This window comes from Podarcis erhardii (genome assembly GCF_964252035.2).
Source record: "Podarcis erhardii genome assembly, chromosome: 17".
Classification (NCBI taxonomy): Eukaryota; Metazoa; Chordata; class Lepidosauria; order Squamata; family Lacertidae; genus Podarcis; species Podarcis erhardii.
Window position 1 is genome coordinate 13,227,651 of NC_138515.1, and position 15,758 is coordinate 13,243,408.

Consider the following 15,758-nt stretch of genomic DNA (forward strand, 5'->3'; position numbering starts at 1 on the left):
ACAAACAAACAAACAAACACCCTTCCTATTATAATAAAGAGCTTTCTGCTTCCTAATTTCACAACATCTTTCTGCCCTGTCTGGTAGAAGAACTCATTTAACATGATTGCCGAGCTGTTGAACCACATCCACCTGGACTTTGCAAGAAAGAGGTCTTGTTAAAGTTAAAGCCTAATAGAACGGCACACATTAAACAGCCTTGTTTTCCGTATGTACTATTACTGGCTTCCCTATGGGCTGCCAGAGTCGGTGAGCAACACAACTCGTTTGCACAAGCATAAGAATCAAGTGGCAAAAATATTTCCTGGGCTTATAGAAGGTGTGATTGGCTTGCATAGTTCAGGAATGGGCAAAAGGTAGATTGTGGTCCACTGGTAAATCTCCAGGCAACTTGCAGTAGATTGGCAAGAATTTTTGACTTCCGTTTGACAATAGCTGAAATTAGTGCTTTTCCTCTACAAACGAAGGTGCCAGTATTCACCATGAAGTTGTTACAGTAAGTGACAGTGCTTTTTTCCCAAGAAATAAAGTTGACAGAACTGCGTACTGTAGTTCGTTGGGTGAAGTGAAAACACCGTGGGATGGGAGAAACCAGGAGTAGTTTTTTTTTGTGAGACAAGGTTGTGACTGAGAGCTCATTTCTGATACTGCATACAAATGCTGGGCTGAGCATATGCTCTGAGGTAGTTCTTGCACTTTGTTAAGGCTGCGATCCTACCCTCAGTTTCCTGGGAGGAAGCCCCATTGAATTCAGCGGGTCTTACTTTGGGGAAAACCTATCTATGGTCAAGTGTGCTTCTTTCCCACTGAGCCACTGTTCAAACATTTGCCTGCAACTAGCAGGTCCTGGCAATCTAGGAAAAATTTAAAGAAAAAAACATTGTCTATTCCACACACCTCAAGTCTGCCCATCTCTGGCATAGTTCAGCCTCTCCCACTTTTTCCCCTGCATGTGGAAAACTAGCATTTCAAGGATTCATCCTAGTCTTCTCCCAAACATTCTGTTTCCTTTCCCCAGTGAGATTTTCACACCCCTTTTAGGATGGGAGTGGACTTTTGCAGACTGAAATATTATAGCCCAAGAGAAGCTTTGTCACTTGAGTCTGGTGTGTGTGTGTGTGTGTGTGTGTGTGTGTGTGTGTGTGTGTGTACACTGGCCGTACAGCCGTGTATCTATGAATGGGAATATTTAGGTTGAATGTATCTCTGATATGGCAGACACAGGAGATCTACATGGTACCTGAGTAGTGTCCATTTGCCCTGTGAGCAAGCCCAATGCTGGTCAGCTGCATTGTCAACACAGTGGGAAGGCGCAGGAGAAGTGTAAGGGCATGGATGTGCCAGTCATGTCTAAACAGGAACACTCTTGTCGTGCTCTCATTCCTCCCACATGCACAACAATTAAAGATCTGCAGCTGTGGCCTAAAGGTGAATTCACATATTCAGGTTGCTGACATCAAAGCAGCGCCGTAACTACTTATTTGAGCCAGTGTGGTTTAGCAGATAGAGCACTGGACCTGATCCAAGAATCATAAAATCACAGATCTGTAGAGTTGCGAGGGGCCCTAAGGCTCATCTAGTCCAACCCCCGGCAGTGCAGCAATCTTAGCTAAAGCATCCATGACAGATGACCATCCAACCTTTGCTGAGAAACCTCCCAGGAAGGAGAGTTCACAGCCTCCGGAGGGAGACTGTTCCACATCTCTCACTGTCAGTCATGAAGCTCACTGGGTGGCCTTTTACCATCCATTCCCTTTCTGCCTAACCCAATTCACAGGGCTGTTGTGAGGACAGAATAGGAGAACCCTATGTATATGCTTGTGGGTTTCAGCCTCCGTTGGGCAAAAAGATTCCTGAATTGCAGGGGGTGGGACTAGATTGACCCACATAGTCCCCTCCAACCCTACAATTCTATGCCACTCAGAATTCCTTGGAGGCTCAGTGGGCATGGTAAAGATATATCAGATTTATACAGTGGTACCTCGAATTAAGAACAGTTTCAGGTTAAGAACGGACCTCCAGAATGAATTAAGTTCTTAACCCGAGGTACCACTGTAAAATGTTTATCTATGTTCAGGACAGTTCTATGGGACGGTGACTCATACAGTTTTGTGATAGTACAAGCTGCCTTTCTGGTTCTCCTTTATTCAGAACCCATCAAATATTCATATATAACGACTTCCAAAGCAAAAGACTTCTCGAAACGTTTCTGAATTAGTGCTTCCCTTCTTTCCATACCTCAGTACAACTGAACTCTGGGTGCTGATCGAAAGAGTGGATCTGCCTGGAAATAAGATGAAGCAAGCTGCTTTCTGGCAGCACAATGAGTAGGGAATACATGTGAAAGCAAGTGTGATGTAGAAGTTAATATGTTGGACTAGAGTTGGGTGGGGTGGGGCTAGGGTTCAAATCCTCATTGCACCTCACTCCTCACTGGGTGACCTTGAGCCGCTCAGTCTCTCAGCCCTAGCCTACCTCAGAGGGTTATTGTGAATTAAAAAAAAAAAAATAGAAGGAAGAAGAACAGTGTATGTTGCCTTCAAATTAAAACAGTAAATAAATTAAGCCTGGGATTAGTGTCTGAATGGTGCAGGAAGGATTTTTGGGGGGGAAGTGGAAGCATTTTGGCAACGTCATCTGCCATCACTGGCTGAAGAGAGAAGTTGTGCTAAGATGCTGCTGCTGTAAGTAGTTTGGCAAGCAGAGGTAAAACAGCACCCGCAAATCCAGCAAAGCCTTTTGCACCTTATGTTTGGTACAGCTGCTCAGAGTGCAGAAGGAGCTGCGTTTATGGTGTCGCCAGCTTTACGGGGACGATAGCTTTACGACTAATTGCTGCAGGGGCATGTTTTCAAAGGCCCAAATGACTCTTTAGCTTGATTCTGCAAATTGCTCTTCTGGTTTCATGCTTCACTGGGTTCAGGATATCTGAGGCGTCTAAATTCCATTAGAAGTCAGCACCAAACAGGCACTGAAGTGTCATGTTTGCTTTTGAAAATCTGTCCCTTAATCTTCTTCTGGAGTAGAAAGCAAAAAGAGCAATCCTTTTTTTTTTTTTACTAAGCAGAGAAATGAGATGTGTTCAGTCCTGTATTTCTTAGATTTAAGTCAGTACTAAACTAACCTCTTAGCCGTCTATGAAACTCATAGATAGAACATGATCTTGATAAACTGCTGGGAGACTGCTTTCTTTCTTAAATTTCATGTTTTGAAGGCAATGTTAGGAAACATGAACATAAGAGTGTGGTAATTTTAACATTCTGTCCCTAAAACACCATTTAGTCTGAAGTAAATATTTCATCCATCTTAATGCGGATGTTTTTTTCACAAGACTGATTCCTCCCTTCAGCAGATAGCCCCATGACTCTCAGAATGTTCTGCAAATGGGAGGGATTGGGAAAGTGTTTAAACTTTTCAAAACTACAGTATAGCAGAACTCACTGTAGTGTTCGGATTGTGACCTTATGAGGTTTTCTCTTCCCTCTAGGCTTTTAAACGTAAAATGCATTCTGACAGAGAGGATATGTAGCTTACAGAACTTTTATCAAGTCTGCTTTCTATGCAGAACTTAAGAACAACACATGCCGCACTCTTCCTTAGTACTGTAGGAGCAGATGCCTTAATTGTAAAAGTGACGGAGATTGCAGCCATACAAAGTTTAGCACATGTTAAAATATTTTCTGTATTAAAGTACAGCTCTTTCCTCTGAGTAGCTCAGAGCATGTTCTTCTCACACCAACCTTCTGAGGTAGGCTCAGAGACTGCAACTTGCCTGAAGCTGCAAGCTTTACCAAAATTTGCAAATCTCCACCACATTCACTCTGTTGTAGTGCAAACGTCTCTTTTTTCCCCCATAGCCTGTTCTGCCTTTCTGTGTGGCTTGGTCATGCTGCGAGCATATCGGGTGGCTTTTGGAGTTGAAACAGAAGAACAGGACAATGATATATTTTCCAGCAACAGCCTCCTTCTCCAAGCCTGCCCACAAGTGCACCATCCTTAGGATAACAAAGCTATTGGGGTGAAGGAGTGGGGCAGAAGCTGGATTGGCGAGAGGGGAGAGATGTGCTGTGGCTGCTTCGAATTGGGGCAGGCAGGGAAGAAAGTGAGGGAGAAGCTGCTTGGGTGAGGAGCAAAGTGGGAGGCAAGTTGTGAGGGGTTTGAAGGCTCCCAGATCAGAGCAGGACAGGAGCAGGGCTAGGATAATGTGACTAACACAATAGGCAATCTCCAGCTGGCAAATGAGCCAAGCAAAGAATTTTGATGGAGGAGAATCTTAATTGATGGAAGCATACTCCTCGGATGGAGACTAAACACCAGGGTTCCTTTATTTTTTAAAAAAGTCATTTTGACTCATGTGAATTCCTACTGTAGGAAATAGTGAAGGTGGCCTTTCCTTCTGGTAATGAGTACTTGCTTTTTAAAACACACACACACACACACAATAAATGGCAAGTTCTCCATAAGGAGTGGGTGGTATTTTCGTTTCTAAGTGTAAGAACCAGCCAAGTCAAGCCCCTGGAAAGTAGCTGCTTTAACAGAGCAGCCCTATATATAAGTTTAGTCAGAAGTAACTCAATGAGTTTGAGATTTGCTCTCGGGTCCCTGTCTATAGATAGGGCTTCAGCCTCAAAGTGCTCCATTCTGTCAGGTCAGTTAAGTTTTACTCTGAATAGACCCACTGAAATGAATGACTAGAGAGGTCCATTAACCTCAACAGGCTTTCGCTGAGTAAAACTTCGTTATCAGTAAACGGGAGGGGACTCAAAACCGAGGGGTTTGGGTTTTCGTTTTTTTTAATGGAGAGAGAAAGTGAACCATAACAGATTAACTCAAACGGGAGACCTGAAAAAGAAAGAAAGAAAGAAAGAAAGAAAGAAAGAAAGAAAGAAAGAAAGAAAGAAAGCGTATCCCACTACTCCCCTGGTTTAGATGCCCCAGAAGTTTGCCAAGTCGTGCCAAAACTTCGTGCCCAGTAACGTCCGGCGAGGAAGAGGAGGACAGGGCGCTTGCCTGCTTGCGCGCGCGCACGCTGAGGGAGGGAGCGTGTAACTTTTTAGAAAGGAACTCAATAATAAAAAATAATGAACTAATGATAAGGAATAGCAATAATGCGCAACTTGGAGAGGCCCTGGTCTGTGGCGCCTTTGTACGTGTGGGGACTGAGGAGGCGAGCGCGCGCCTTTTCGCGGTGTCTCCGACGCGGGCGGGCGGGCTGCTCTCCGGGTCTCCAGAGCCGCCGCCGCCGCCGCCTCACAGTGGCGACTCTTGGCCTCGTTAGCCCAGCAAAGCGACCAGCCCGCGCAAAAACTTACAACCCCGACGGGCTCGGCGCTGCCCAGAGTGACCCGCTCCGTCTTTCTCTCCAGCGGCGCCTGGACGCCTTGAGCTGATAAGGAAGACGAGAAGCGGAGGCAGGAGCAGCGGCGGCGGCGGCGGGAGAGCGTGTGCCTGCTGCGCCGCTCGCTCGTGAGGAGGAACCGGCCCGGAAGGGGCGTCAAGAGCGCGCAAAGAGAGAGAAAGCGCCTCAGACAGACAGACACACACACACACGGCGAGGAGGGCGAGGGGAGTCCCGGGCGGGCGCGCTCCTCAGAATAAAAGTTTTCCCGGGTCTCGCTTTGGGCGGCTTGCTTTCCCCTCACTTTTCCTTGACAGCTGGGCGCAGGCGGCCTCTCCTTGGGTCTCCTGGCTTTGCCCAAGGAAAGGGGGGGGGGAGAGAAAAGTGTCCCGTTTCCCCTCCCCACCTCCTCTCTGCCTTCCCCAGGACCAATAACAAGCTGCTCTGAGGTACAGTAGCGGCGGGAGGGGACGGCGAAGGAGGAGGAGGAGGGAAGAGGAGGGAAGCGCCTCCGCCGCCGCCGCCGTGTTTTCAGATTGGGGACAGCCTCCCCCCGCCTTCTCCCCAACCTGTGGCAGCACCAGACTCCCATTCCTCGCCTCTTGACCCCTCAGCAAACCTTTTATTCCCCCCTTCTCTTTCCCCCCTTTCTCTCCCCCCGCCGAACATTTCTTTGGGGGGGAGGGGGGCTGAGAGACTTTTCCTCACGCGCGCGTGTCTGGAAATCACCTGGAGGGCGGCGGAGATTTCTTGTTGGTGTCGCTGAGGGGGGAAAGGGGGGGCGGGATTTGTGTGAGGGGGGAGAAGGAAGGAAGGAAGGAAGGAAAGGCCGGTGCCGCCGCCGCCGCCGCCGCCGCGAGGACTTCCAGAGCCGGGGGGTGCCCTTGACAAGCAGCATGCCGAAATGGTAAGAAGTTTTTCCAACATTTCCTTTAAAAAAAAAAAAAGTTGTGTGGTGTTTTTGGTTTTTTTTGGGTGGCGGGTGCGTGTGTGTGCGCGCGCGCCTTTTGAAGCGTACCGTAATGCAAACAGCCCCGCCTGTGAGGAAGCGTGTTTCCTCAAAAAAACCTTCGAAACAAACAAGCGGGGACCGGGCGCGGGGGGGGGGGGCGGTCGAAGGCGGCGAAGCGCAGAGCAGGGTCCGGATTGGAAAGTTGGCCTGAAGTTGGGTCGTTTCTCTCTCTCTCTTCCCCCCCTCCCCTCCCCTCCCCTCCCCACCATCTTCCCTTCAGGGAGGGAGGGAGGGAGGGAGGGAGAGAATGGGATGGGAGCTCTTTCCCCTTCTGCTCCTGGCATCCAAGGTGAGGGAAAAGAGCGGGAGGGGCTAAGGAATGAGACCCCCCTCTCCTCTCCTCTCCTCTCCTCTCCTCGCTCGAGGTGTGTGTTGGGTACGCGGCGCTGGCGAAGAGCAGCCTGTGTGCGCCAGTGGAGAGATCGGGGGTCGCCGATCGGCGGGAGGGCGGGGGGCGTCCAAGGGAGGGGGGCTGCGAGCTCTGCGCGAGGGGGGGGGGAGAGAGAGTGTATTCTACGATCTCCAGCGCCTCGGGCTCCCAGGCCAGAAGTGCAAAGCCGCCGGTCCCGCGCGCGACTTTTCGGTCATGTGCTTGGCAGTTTTCACCTCTGCAGGCGGCGCGGTGCGTTAGCAGAACTTGTCCCGGGCAGGAAGGCTCGTGCTTCGGGCGGGCGGGCGGGCGAGGAGAAGGCAGATCTCAGGCAGGCGGGCAGGCAGGCGGGCAGGCGCTTCGTGGAGGGCCATTATTATTATTAGCCTTCTAGGAAAGGGGTCTGCGGAGAGATTGCCAGCCGCTGCACATCGGAAGCGAAAGCAGGAAACGAAAGTGATTCAAGAAGGCAGAGGTAGAGAAAGCAAGACGTCAGGTGCTCTTAGCAAAACGCTTATCATCATCATCATCATCATCATCATTAAATCTTCACCTCCCCCCCCCCCTTGAAGGTGTTACACAAGTTAAAATAAACCCAGGAGACCTACCTTTCTGAAGCCTTTTTTTCCCTGGGCTGTTTTTGATGTGGACATTTTATTAAAGAACTGGCATGTTTTGAAGAGGTAGAGAGGGACACTATCTGTTTGCATTAATTTCTGCTAGCACTTTCAAAAGACCCAACCGGCTCAGCGAAGGAAGAAATTCGGTGGTCTTCTAGTCTAGGGATGAGTGGGGATGGATTCTTCCCCGGGCTCGCTGCCTTGCATTTTAAGTGTACTTTAACCCCTGCGCGTTGCTGTCATAAGCCCCACTTGGGGAAAGGGATGCTCTTCCGTTCTGCGTCTGTAATTAGAATGCGTTTAGGGAAAATACTATTTCCTCGCCGCCACCCCTTCCCCGTAGAGTGGCATGTCTTGTTCCAGTGATCAAAGCCCCTCTTGGAGTGTAGGAGATGTGACTGTCAAATGAAGGCAACCCTAAAGAGGGGAGGTGGGTGGGTAAAAGTGGCGCATCATGCGCTCAGGACTGTGGTAACCGCAGCACTGACAGAAATTAAAGTGGTTTTGAAAGCAGACTGCAGTTTATGGTGCTTCTCATTTACCCTAGAGTCAAGCTGTTGTAAAATTGATGCACAAAGGACATCACGTAATAATCTAAGTAGATCCAGCATTAAAGTGTATTTTGCATGGGGGGGGGGGGAGGAGAGAGAGATTGTGCCACTCAGTAGAAATGACTTGAAGTTCAAAAGTCCCAGCATTACAGACCTCTTCTCAAATCCTTCACACGTTTCCTGACATGGCAAATGAAATCTTACAATACAAAAGAGAGCATTTATTTTATTTTTATCACCCTTTTGTAATTTTTTTTTAATATACCATGTGTATCATTGCTTATCTTCCATGGGCAGTAATTACTTTTTTTAAAACAGTAATTAATGAGACTTTTTTTTTTTACCATTTAGAAATAGGGATGGGGAGCGCTTGCATTTTAATAAGTTCATTCATCCAGTAATATTTAATAAGTCTGCCTGATCAGCAGATCTTCTGAAGACTATCAAGTCATTGCAAGAAAGCACAGAACATCTCTTGTCCTTAAAAATTTCAGGAAGCTTCAGCCTGAAATGTAAATAAGGGGATATGCACACTTACAGTGTCAGAAGTCCTAACTTCTGACTTGTGTGTGTTTGCATAAAAGCTTTTCCAGTTTTATGAAGTTTTTTTAAAAAAAATTCTAGGGGTAATAAAATACTTTTCAGGTTGTACATTAAGGAGATTTCATTCCACCTGGCCTAGAGGCTGCCTACGTACAGTGACTGGGTATTAAGTATTATTAATTCCCAATGAGCTAAATATAATCCATGTTCTTGCACTGGTCCATATACCCAACACTAGTTTTGATGTAGCAAAGATCTATTTAGAAATGTTTTGGAAAATAGTTAACTTTAAAAATATTTATATTGCAAGAAATGTAGCAGGCACACATGTTTATTTCCACTGCTCCGAATGTTTTCCATTCTTACAAGTGTACAGAGATCAGGATCTCTCTCTGTGTGTGTCTCTTTGACACACTGGGTTATGCATTTACATGAAACAAAGCAGTAAAAAGAATGGAGCTGAGGAGCAGACTTGACTCCTGCAATGTTATGGTGCGTAAATGTGATCTGTTTGAATTTCCAAGCAAGCTTCTTCCCGCCCCCCCTTTCCCCCCCTTTCCCTTTTTTCGTTCAGTGCTTTTACATAACATTTTGTCCTAATCTTGCTTTGCTGTCAAGGATGTTTCATGGGTTGCGCAATTGCTGCAGTCCAAGAATGCCAATTTGCATTCCAGGAGTGTCATTTGATTACTTTTATCTGCAAAGCTCCAAGAGTGGCCTGGACCTCTTGTTTCATCTCGCCATGTCACTGAGTCAACGCTGTGTCGTCTTTCCCCACCACCACTGCCCAGAAATCTGCCTGATTTAGAGAAGGGAGGTGGGGGGGTAGAGAGAGAGAGAAAAGCACTTTTCATGTTTCAGCTGTGGTCCCCCAGCTAAACTTGTCAGCGGCAGGATATGATTCACTTGGGGCCCAGAAGAGTGGCGCAGAGACAGGGGTTAGCGTTAGGCGTTTCAATAAGCTCAGGGACAGGTAGTGTGTGGCATCCCAAGAGGTTTCAAGTTAATGAAGAACAGGACTGCATAGTTCTCTACACTCTGACCTGGTGCTGTCCCCACAGTTTTCTCATTTGATCTTTCATAGCAAATTGATCTTTTTGTGTGTGTGTGAATTCCTTTCCTTCTTTTTATTTGGCTTCCACCTTAGTCCTTGCAAGCCAGGAATTAGCTGAGCAACTTAAGCTGGCGAATACAGCTGTTCAGGAACGACGAAACTGGACACTCAACCCTCTTCCAAAGGCAGGGTATTCTCCTGTTGTTTCAATTTATTAAATTAAATTATTAAATCAGTCATCGATGTGGTGCAATTATGAAGTTTGTTTGTGTCTTGGCATTTTTAAATTTATTTATTTTTTATTCTGGGTGGTATGTTCCTCACTGTATTAAATTAAATTTATATCCATTAACACACACACACACACACAAGCATATCAGCAATGTACAGTAAAGGTTTCCTTCAGTATTTCACAGCTGAACTTGCTTGTTAGAAATGATTTGCTGATCTATAATGAGCCTTTTATAGTTCTAGTAAGACATGCTAAATATCAATTGCGCATGCCAGATACATTATTTATAGCCTGCTAAATAATTGTAATTCCATTGTATCCAGTACTCAGATACATAGGGGATTAAACAAGGGAAAAAAGTCATTACACATACTCTGTGTAAATATTATTTTAGTGAAAACAGAGTGAGAAAATTACTATTGGCATTTCCAGTCTTCTGTTAAAAGAAAAGGGGGAGAAAGGGAAACACTTTGAGCCATCAAATGATTCCTAATATGTGAGTTATTCATATGTTCTCTGTTTTTCTTACATGTACATCCTGGTCCTCAACACATTTATTTGCAAGCGTATGTTCTGCTTTTTATATCAGTTGAACTTATTTCCAAGTTAAGTTAGCATTAGCATAGCAGCCTTAATTCTTGAAAAGTAGACAATCATTTCCTACAAAATGTACAAGAATTGCACCAACTAAGGTTTCAAGGTACAAGGTTTCTAAGTCAAGTGTGAATTGAAAATGTTTAGGCGAGAGTTCTTTTTTTTAATAGACAATAAGTAATATTTACCTTTAATGTGCTATACCAGATGTTCCCATTTATCCCCCACATCTCTTTAAGCTTTGGCACTGAAAAAGTTGCTGAGTTAAAATCAAGAACACTTAGCTTCTATCTAGGGGAAGCTGTGCCTCATTTCTTTCTCCCCCTCTGTGCGTGTTTATAAAATAATATCTGAAATATCTGTAGAAGATTATTGGTTAAAGTCCTTTGTGGAGAACTAGAAGAAGCAGAATCCTGATTTAGTTGTCAGTGCCTCGAGTCTAAGTACTGTATTTCTCCTGATGAATCAAATGTTCCCAACAGCTCCTGTTTTCTGGATGACTGTATGGTGTGTGTGTGTGTGTGTACACACATATAATGTCTCTGTATATGCAAAATATTGATTTCAGTGACAGCATGTGGTTTTGATTTTCAGAGGAGTTCCTCCCCTTAACTTCCCCAGTCAAGCCCTTTTCACTCATATAGTACATACCCAGGCACCTTTGAAACTTACTATGTACGGGAGAAGTTTGATATCTTAAAAATAGGCTTACAACGCAGTGCTTTTCCTGTCTCCTCAAAAGTAGCTCCCATTACCTTTAATAGGGCTTACTGCAAGGCAGTGTTCCAGTCTCCCATTGTTCTAGGTGCATTTTTGTGACAGGGAATTTCATTAGCGTGAGCAGTTTCCGAGCTCTGGGCACAGTCCTGTGCCTAAGATTTCAGATTAAACCTGCAGAGTAGACCTTTTTCTGCCTCCCCACTTCCAGCTGCTCTGTGAAGACTGTAGAAGAGACCCTCTTAAGAACATTAGGGTGGTGGGCAGGGGAAGGACTAGACCATGTGAAAAATGAACATAATATTTTAGCTGCAGTTCATTCATTTTCAGCACTGTATTCTTGTTATAAGAAAGCACGCCTAGACATTCCATTGATGCACCCATAACCTAGGTTTAAGCTACCATTTAGCTCCTAGCTTTCATATCTCAGTTTCTAACACTGCTCCCAGGTTAGTGTGTATAAGAGTGAAGCTTGAAATAACTAATTACCATTCTTGAAATCAGTATTACTGAAATCAAAGTAATGTCCTTTTCTTAAGAAATTTCTGTGGTAATACCATTGTTATGTAAACATCTAGAGTAGGTATAGATGAAGAAGTAACAGGCACCTTTTGTTATTATTGTTACTTAGTCAGTGGCGTAGCGTGGGGGGTGCAGGGGGGGCCGGCCGCACCGGGCGCAACATCTGGGGGTTAGGGTTAGGGGGCGCAAATCCACGGGTTAGGGGGCGCAAATCCACGGGTTAGGGGGTGCAAATTACTTGCCTTGCCCCGGGTGCTGACAACCCACGCTACGCCACTGTACTTAGTCCATTTTAGAGAAATATGCCACAATCCAGCAAAAGCTGGTCATGACAAGGGCTGTGAACAAAGTGATGTTTACTCCAGCTCCAATGTGCTTCCACTGCTGGTGTTTGAAGCCAAATACATATGATGTTCCAGATTCACATGATGTTGGCCACAGTTCATATGAATCCTGTAGGTTATCGAGAAATGCTGCTGTTTGATGTGTTTCCCCTTTGATGCTTTAGCTGAGATTCTTGCGATTGCAGAGGGTTGGACTAGATGGCCCTTGGAGCCCCCTCCAAATCTACAGTTCTATGATTCTATGAAAACAGCTTCCATCTGATTTGACATATGAGTTCAGTGATTTGTGTGCACATCTGAGACAGTCAATGCACCTGAACAGATGACAGCTTCATGAAATAGGAGGATATTGGGGGGGGGGTGGTGGTTGCAGGCATGAGGAGACAATTAGGTAATGTTGCATTGGGTGAAGACATCTCTCCCCGCCCCCTCTTGTGCATGTAGCAATGTAGAAATGCAACTTGGAATGCAGCTGGGATAAAGGACCTCACTGATTTTTCACCACTAATGTGTACATAGTTCCCATTGAAAGCCATGGAGTGGGACTAGTCAAGCCTAAACCAACTAAGTCTGGAAATGTATCTGTGGACTTGTAGAGTATACAGTTATTTACAAGTCCACAGATACATTTCCAGACTTAGTTGCAACGGGCTTTTTATTGTTTGGTGCTGGGCTCACAATGTTGCAAAAACACACAGTTGCATATAAAGATGTTACATTAATTACAAAGTTACATGTATACCAATTTAGTTTACTTCCTCCCTCTAAGCCTGTGGGTCCAAACAAACTCTCAGCTCACCCACAAAAGTCTCACATAAGAAGAGATCCTGGAAACAGCGGACATCACTCTAGACTTGCTTCTTATGGGCAAGTAGACGGTCATTTCTCAGACTGCCCACAGCTAGGTTGCATTAAAGTTGCACCCTCCAAACCCAGTTCCAGGTACAGCAGGTTTGTTGGGTTCCTCAGGGGGTCCAGAGGATGGAGAACTCACAGCTCTTTCTTCACCTTCTGTCCCCTCTCTTCCTCCTCTCGCTGCTTACAATTATCTTTATCTTAAAGATACTGTACATATATTATTGTGTGTTGCAAAATGGAGGAGCAGAAGGCATGGGAATGTGGGTGAAGATGACAGCAGGGTCTGCAGGAGATGGTGGCTTCATAATTGGGTGAAAGGTGACAAGGGAGCTTAGCAATTGCAATGTGTGAGAGAGGGAATATGCAGGAGGTTGTCATGGGGGTGGTTTGTGTGCAAAGGGGAGCATGCAGTATAGACAGCTATTTAATGGAGTGAACTGCACTCAATCTTATATACACCATTTACCTGCAGTCTGAAGTACAGACACTGCCCGCATAGATCCTTCAGTAAACATGCAGCTGTTGCTCCAGCAAGCGCACTTGTGTGTATGGGGCAGTTTCATTGATGCAAAGCTCAGCTGGCACTTCCATTGCAGGGAAGTCCCATGTATATAAAAAATGGGCACAGAGCTCTAGCCTAGGAAGTGTCTTTCACTGTTTTAAATACAAAGTACTGTGATACATGTACACTTAAAGTTAGTGCATCGTAAAAAAACACACTAAGGGTATGATTGAGACTGTGGGTTTAAGTGAACTCAGTCATGTTTAAATAGGAGAAAGTCCACTGAAAAATATAGGATTTACCTAAAGCAAATGTCTTTAGAATCAGGGTGTTAAAGCTTAAAAAAATACTGTACTGTTCATCCTCTGCATGCTCACTCAGAAATGTTTCTTAGATTTCAATGGGGCTTACCCCATTGAATATGAGCACAGCCTTGGGCTGTAATCCTGGGTGTGCACTTAGCTAAGATTAAGGCTTCCTGAACCTGGCGGGGCTTCTGAATAAACAGGTAGAAGACTGGGTTGCACAACTGCAGTCTTGCATGCACTAAATATTATTGGAGTAAACCTTACTGAAGTCATTGAAACATACTTCTGAGTAAAGATGCTTAAGGTTATGTCAAACACAATATTGTGATCAGGTTACTTTCTGTTCTGGGGAGATGCATCTCCCACCCCCCACCCCCTTTAGCTCACTCTTGACTGCTGTTCTTTAATAGGTATGTGTTTGTTTAAAATATTTTCCCATTGTGCCTAACAGCTTTATTTGTCCTTCTACCCTTGCCTTCATTTGGAGGGGGGGGAAAACCTATGGCATTTTGGTATGTTTTGTGAACATAATTATCACATCAGCAAACGAGTAGGAGATATCAAGTACCCAAATGTGCTGGCAAAAAATGTTGTCATTGTCTCAAGTCAAAAGGTGACTTAAAGAGTTGTAAAACCTTGTTGTTTTTTAGCTACATCTTTCAACCCTTTGCCTTTTCAGATACTGCACATTCATGCTAATGAAGTTGATAGCTCTAGGAAGAAGAAATGCAGGCAAAGTGATGTGTGGATTATGAATGACTCTGGTTCTTAAAGAAATACATATGCAGCATTAACACCCATTTCCACTATCAGTTGTGATTCCTCTGAAAGGCAGCTGTAATTGCCAGGCAGGCCTCATTGTCCTTAAAAGTTGTGATTCATGTGTCTTTTTAATAGCTGCTTTTTAATGTTCTGTACAAAGATGTAGCAGCACACAGAAAACATTTTTCCCTCTTTGTGACCTTACATTTGCCGAAGTGCCCCATGCTGGAATTCCTTTTCAGGGTCTTTTTTCCTTCCAGAGCCAGACATGTACCCAGACACAAAAGCCTCTGTGTATAGCAAGCTGTTTTAAATATTGTGACTTGCTGATGTGCTGTCCTTTCTCTGCTTGAGCCAAAGATCTCTGCTCAGTGTCTGTAGATTACCAAGCCCCTTCTTCATTGTACCTCTTGTCAGCTATTCCTATTCATTTAACCTTTCATTAGTGTCTGTGCAGCTTCACTGTCTGGAAAAGGCAAGCCAGAACCCAAAGGCCCACTGTCACAGTTATTAGATTTCTCGGTTACATCCCAGCAACCATAATGGACTGAGAGTCAACACTATTGTCATGCGTGCTGCTGTCCTGGGGTGCAGGCTCTTCTGTGCATGTCAAGGACATGTGCCACATGTTGATAATGCACCCCAGAGATAAATGCGCAACATGAGGGATAGACTAAGGCTGGCAGTAATGAGCTTTGTGGGAGTTACTGTGAAGACAAACAGTTGCGGAGGAATTTTGCTTAAGGAGCCAAAGGAGAGGGAGTCGAATTAAGTGTTGCCAGGGTTGCCTGTGAGGTACTTGTCAATCATGCTACTTTCATTTTGGGTTTCTGTTACAAGAACAAAAAATAAATAAAAATTAAATGCTATCTGCAACTGGTGAAAATATTGACTTTTTAAAAAAGAAAAAGAGAAGAGAAACCTAGCTAAGATGGAATATATTTCTTGTAATCCTCTAAAAGGTACCTTGTCAAGGATCAGAACGGCAAACTGTATTAAAAACATTGACAGCACCGTTGATATGATCAGCTCTAAGCAATGAAATCCAGTATTGCTCTTTGGAAATTACTAAGCATTATAATACATTTTGCTGGTTCTGAACATTTGTAATTTTTTTGCTGTGAAGGTTAAAGTGGCTCAGAGTGATGTGGGGCAAGTCAAGTCACATACCTAAGCAAAGAACCAAATAAGTTATACAGTGGTACCTCGGGTTAAGTACCTAATTCGTTGTGGAGGTCCGTTCTTAACCTGAAACTGTTCTTAACCTGAAACACCACTTTAGCTAATGGGGCCTCCTGCTGCCGCACAATTTCTGTTCTTATCCTGAAGCAAAGTTCTTAACCCAAGGCAATATTTCTGGGTTAGCGGAGTCTGTAACCTGAAGCGTATGTAACCTGAAGCGTATGTAACCCGAGGTACCACTGTACAACA

General features: G+C 45.0%; 1 protein-coding gene across 3 annotated transcripts in view; it reads left to right on the forward strand.

The window, feature by feature from the left end:
• The first annotated feature begins 6,136 nt into the window (after nt 1-6,136).
• BNC2 (basonuclin zinc finger protein 2) overlaps nt 6,137-15,758 on the forward strand; it is a 409,624-nt gene continuing 400,002 nt past the window's right edge. Inside the window, exons 1-2 of one of the 3 annotated variants that reach the window (XM_081844842.1) lie at nt 6,167-6,245; nt 12,083-12,171. In XM_081844842.1, coding sequence (XP_081700968.1) covers nt 12,168-12,171 — 4 coding nt within the window. In that variant the 5' untranslated portion in view covers nt 6,167-6,245; nt 12,083-12,167. Of the gene's footprint in view, nt 6,246-12,082; nt 12,172-15,758 lie in introns of all 3 variants that reach the window. The other 2 variants (XM_081844841.1, XM_081844845.1) reach the window with 2 other exon arrangements.